The sequence below is a fragment of the Ictalurus furcatus genome, chromosome 5, assembly GCF_023375685.1.
Source record: "Ictalurus furcatus strain D&B chromosome 5, Billie_1.0, whole genome shotgun sequence".
Lineage (NCBI taxonomy): Eukaryota > Metazoa > Chordata > Actinopteri > Siluriformes > Ictaluridae > Ictalurus > Ictalurus furcatus.
This window is the reverse complement of record NC_071259.1, coordinates 1,467,792-1,471,719: the sequence shown is the minus strand read 5'-3', so window position 1 is coordinate 1,471,719 and position 3,928 is coordinate 1,467,792. Positions and strand designations below refer to the sequence as shown.

Here is a 3,928-nt window from a genome sequence, read left to right as displayed (position 1 = left end):
ATCTTACCACCATAAGTTCAGTGCATTGTGGGTAATACACACAGACGCGCACATACGGCCTCACGGGCACCGAGGATGTTTTTTTGATTGAGGGGGAAAATGGAGTACTAGTTACTCACGAAGCCTCTTTTGGGAATATTGGCCCTTATTTCCAGTTTCGGTACGCAGCGTATGCTAACGCTTTCCTTCCTCCCCCTCGCAGGGTGAAGCTCAAAGACGGCGTGACATTCTTGGGGGCGCGACCCTGCAACCCCATGCTGTGGATGATCAGTCAGGACGTCAGGGTCGAAGGTCACCGGGTCGTCACCCTGCACTGTCGCAAGAAAGAGTCCAGCTACGCGCAGAGGTCAGAACTCTCACTGAAATGGTTTTTTTTCTAATCTCCGAGTCTGTGGCGGTATTACAGTGAATGAACTTGTAAATCTGAACCCAAACGGAGGTACTAATCCCATCCTTTACCAAACGATTCCGATATCCGAGCTAGGAAAGCGTCTTGGAGCTTTATTCCCGTCAATACCGCTCATACGGATGTATTTTGCAGGAAGAATCTATAACGCTAGACTCGGGAGACGGTAACGAAATCAGCAGCCGGAGTTAAAATCTGGATCGTTTCCAAATCGCTCATAGGTTACTTCCCGCTCTCGAACACCTCTGACCAGGCTTTCATTCACGGATGAGATTCAGCAGGGAAAAAAAAAGAGAGAAAAAACACGGCTTGGCTTTTTCTTCAAGACCGAGCAAAAGTCCAACGCAGGTCACGGATCCCGGCCGCCTCAAATGAAAGCAGCGAGTTAAAATTCTCCTGCTTTTCCGCCGCCTCGCACCGTTTGCCCTTTCCCTGTTGTAGGTCAGGAACGCTCTTCGTTGCGGCGGTCTGAAATACGATTGAGTCGAAAAGAAGTCTCGATCCATGCTAATGTCGACTTCACGCGTCAATCCGCGGAGTCAATTCGGTTGGCTTATAAACGCCCGCGAAGATCCGGAAAGATCCAGAAACTACCACGTCTGAGATAAAGATTTTTTTTGGGTTGCAGACGGCGAACGTTATTATTTATTCTCTTTTAAAGCGTGTAATTACACCGGTCCAGATGGATTTTCTGTGTGATAATTACTGGTTTAAAAAGAAAGAAAGAAATAAAAATACGACTAAATGAGCTTTGGCAGCCTTTGTAATCTTTCCGCGTGCACGACGCGGTGTTACGAAGAACCCCCGTGAAGAACCCCCGTGAAGTGGAGAACCCCCGTGGTCCCTGGAGAATACGATTCTCTCATTTTTAATGATAAAAGCGGTTTGGTGATCAAACATTCTTGGCCAAGAAACGGTGGAAAATTGTTCACAATGACCGTTTGAAAGCCATCGTACCAGCTTTCTGATACATCAGGCGAGGTTTCTAAAAAAACCCGTTCTCTGACGTGATATAATAAGATATAGCGAGCAGGTCAGCTAGTGAAGCGCGTCGATACAGAGTACGCAAAAACGGACGCTTTTTCTGTTCGGATCTTCTAACGCAGCTACGACGTAGCGGCGCACGTCGAAGATATTATCCGGGTTTGCCAACAAATCTCAGAGGATTCAACTTGCAGTACTTCCAGACATTTTCACTCACAGTCGTGTTCTATGTTCAGATATTCTCGGTCCAGAAAGAAGAAAAATCATCAAAGAGATAGGTTTAATTATCTCACGTCGATCTAATCAGGCTACGGCCGAGAAATCCGACTACGTCCGAGATATTTTAGCTTTCGGGGATTTTTTTCGGTTTTCCATGTCGTCCGGAAGACGTTTATCATCGGCGAACGTGCGTTCGGTTTCTTGGTTCAATTTTTTTTATTTTCTTCTTCTTAGCGGCGATTCGGAACGGGATCGGATTGCCGCGAATATTTCACATTATAGACGTTTAATTAAATCAGCAAAGTGGGGGGGGGGGGGGGATAAATAAAAAAGTGCAGTGTAATACATCACAAACGATTAGAAGTTTTATTAAGTTTCCTGGCCGCTAAATATCTGCCGTCCTATTTCGAAGAAGATGAAATTTCCACCGCACTTATGCTTTGAAATAGCTCTGGCCACTTCCTATCAGTGTTTACAGACTGCTATTAATCTCACACATAAGGCACCACTCTCTCTCTCTCTCTCCCTCTCTCCCTCTCTCTCTCTCTCTCTCTCTCTCTCTCAGTAATTAAGTGCAGAGCCGTGCTCTTTGTGTTCCATCGTGCTCTTAATCGCACATTTGCACGGGTCAGGAAGTAGCGTTAATGAACTGGGCTTCGGCTCTGACAGGTGTAATTTTACGCATTAGGAGCAGATTGTCGGAGCTCGCTAAACTGGAAAGATTAAGTCCGGCACCATAAGGCGGCTCGGCTTACGAGAGCAGATACGTACACAAGTAAACATCTCGCCGAGCAGCACGCGCGCGCGCTTATTCACCAGGAAAAGAGCTTCGTCTGGATCCCTGCCTTATTAAATTTCACCCAAATGCTTCTATTTTATTAGGCAGGGTGGAAAAATTAAAAAAAAAAAAAAAAACATGGCCGGCGGTACAGAGAACAGCTTTCTGACATTTTCATCACATCTCAGAAACTCGCACCGTTCAATAACATAACGTGAGAAAATCGTAAACATTGCGGGTAATTAAAGGGCGCTTAATGAAACGCGTAGCGTACGCACTCGAACTCGAGACGAGCTCGTCGCCGGAGAACGCTTATACGATTACGCACGTCGACCCAAATCAGCGTCTTATCGTCGAGCGTAATCCACCGCAGCGCCACAACCAGGCAGATCGAATACACAAACCTAGCGTTCAAAGGCCTCAGGGCTACACTGGGCACGTTTCCCGACACATCCGCGTACAGACGATTATATCACGTGTCTGATTTCCCAATCTATAACACACCCTTTGTGGCTTGAGGATCGTAAGAAAGGGTTTTTCTTTCCCCTGAGAAGTGACGCCCACGCGCACTGCAGCAGGCCGGGATCGGGAGAAAAAGCACACAGAAAGCAGGAGATTAGCGGCGCCGGTAATTGTTAACATCTCTGAGCTGTTTCCGGTCATCACGGCACAAAGGAAGCGACATGAAAGGGAAAAATACGACGCTCGTGCACGTAGCACTAAACTCTGTGCCGTATGTCCGTGATCGTCTACTACGACATGACACTGAGGCGTCGCAGGACGGCCTCCGCAGGAACGAGCGCCGTTTTTAAATGAATAAAGTGAAAAACAAGCTTTTCGACACCTTTGCTGCCATTTTTTTATTTGTTTGTAGAGTTAGTGAGTAATTTCTGCTCCACACGCTCAGCCTGTTTAATTCCAACCGCGTCTCATACTTACTTATTAATGTTATGAAGATTAAGGTTCAGGTTTCAAGGTTATTTGTCATGCGCATTAAATGTCAGGAGCGGTACATTGAAATGCTCGTTGTGAGGCTCAGATACTCTCCAGCTGTGCAATACAAATACATACATAAAAAGATGAAGGGGAAAGTGAGTGGGGGGCGGGGATTATCTACAAATACTATCTATATGTATATACAGTGGGTGAAATAAGTATTGAATGCGTCAATATAAATATATTTCCAGTGAGGTTATTCACGTGGAATTTTCACCAGACGTCAGGATTAACTCGAGAAATCTGGAAATATAAAGAATTCACAGCATTAAAGTCTGTAAATGAAGTTATGTGTGATAAAGTGGAATGACACGGGAAAAAAGTACTGAATACGTTAAGGAAAAGCAGTTCTCCAAGGCAAGGAACCAGCTGAAATCCGTAAGTAATTACACCCACTATCTGTGCAGATGAATATCAGCTGGGTGAGTAAATTAATGGTCTATAAAAAGGCTTTTCGTTACCAAGGCGTCACACAAGAAACATCTCATGATGGTAAAAGCAAAGAGCTCTCCCAAGATCTTCACAACCTTATTGTTGTGAAACAT

General features: G+C 45.3%; 1 protein-coding gene across 1 annotated transcript in view; it reads left to right on the top strand.

The window, feature by feature from the left end:
• The first annotated feature begins 240 nt into the window (after nt 1-240).
• Nucleotides 241-3,928, top strand: part of LOC128607336 (transmembrane protein 132D-like) — a 56,905-nt gene continuing 53,217 nt past the window's right edge. Inside the window, exon 1 of the mRNA XM_053624077.1 lies at nt 241-346. Coding sequence (XP_053480052.1) covers nt 255-346 — 92 coding nt within the window. The 5' untranslated portion in view covers nt 241-254. The remainder of the gene's footprint in view (nt 347-3,928) is intronic.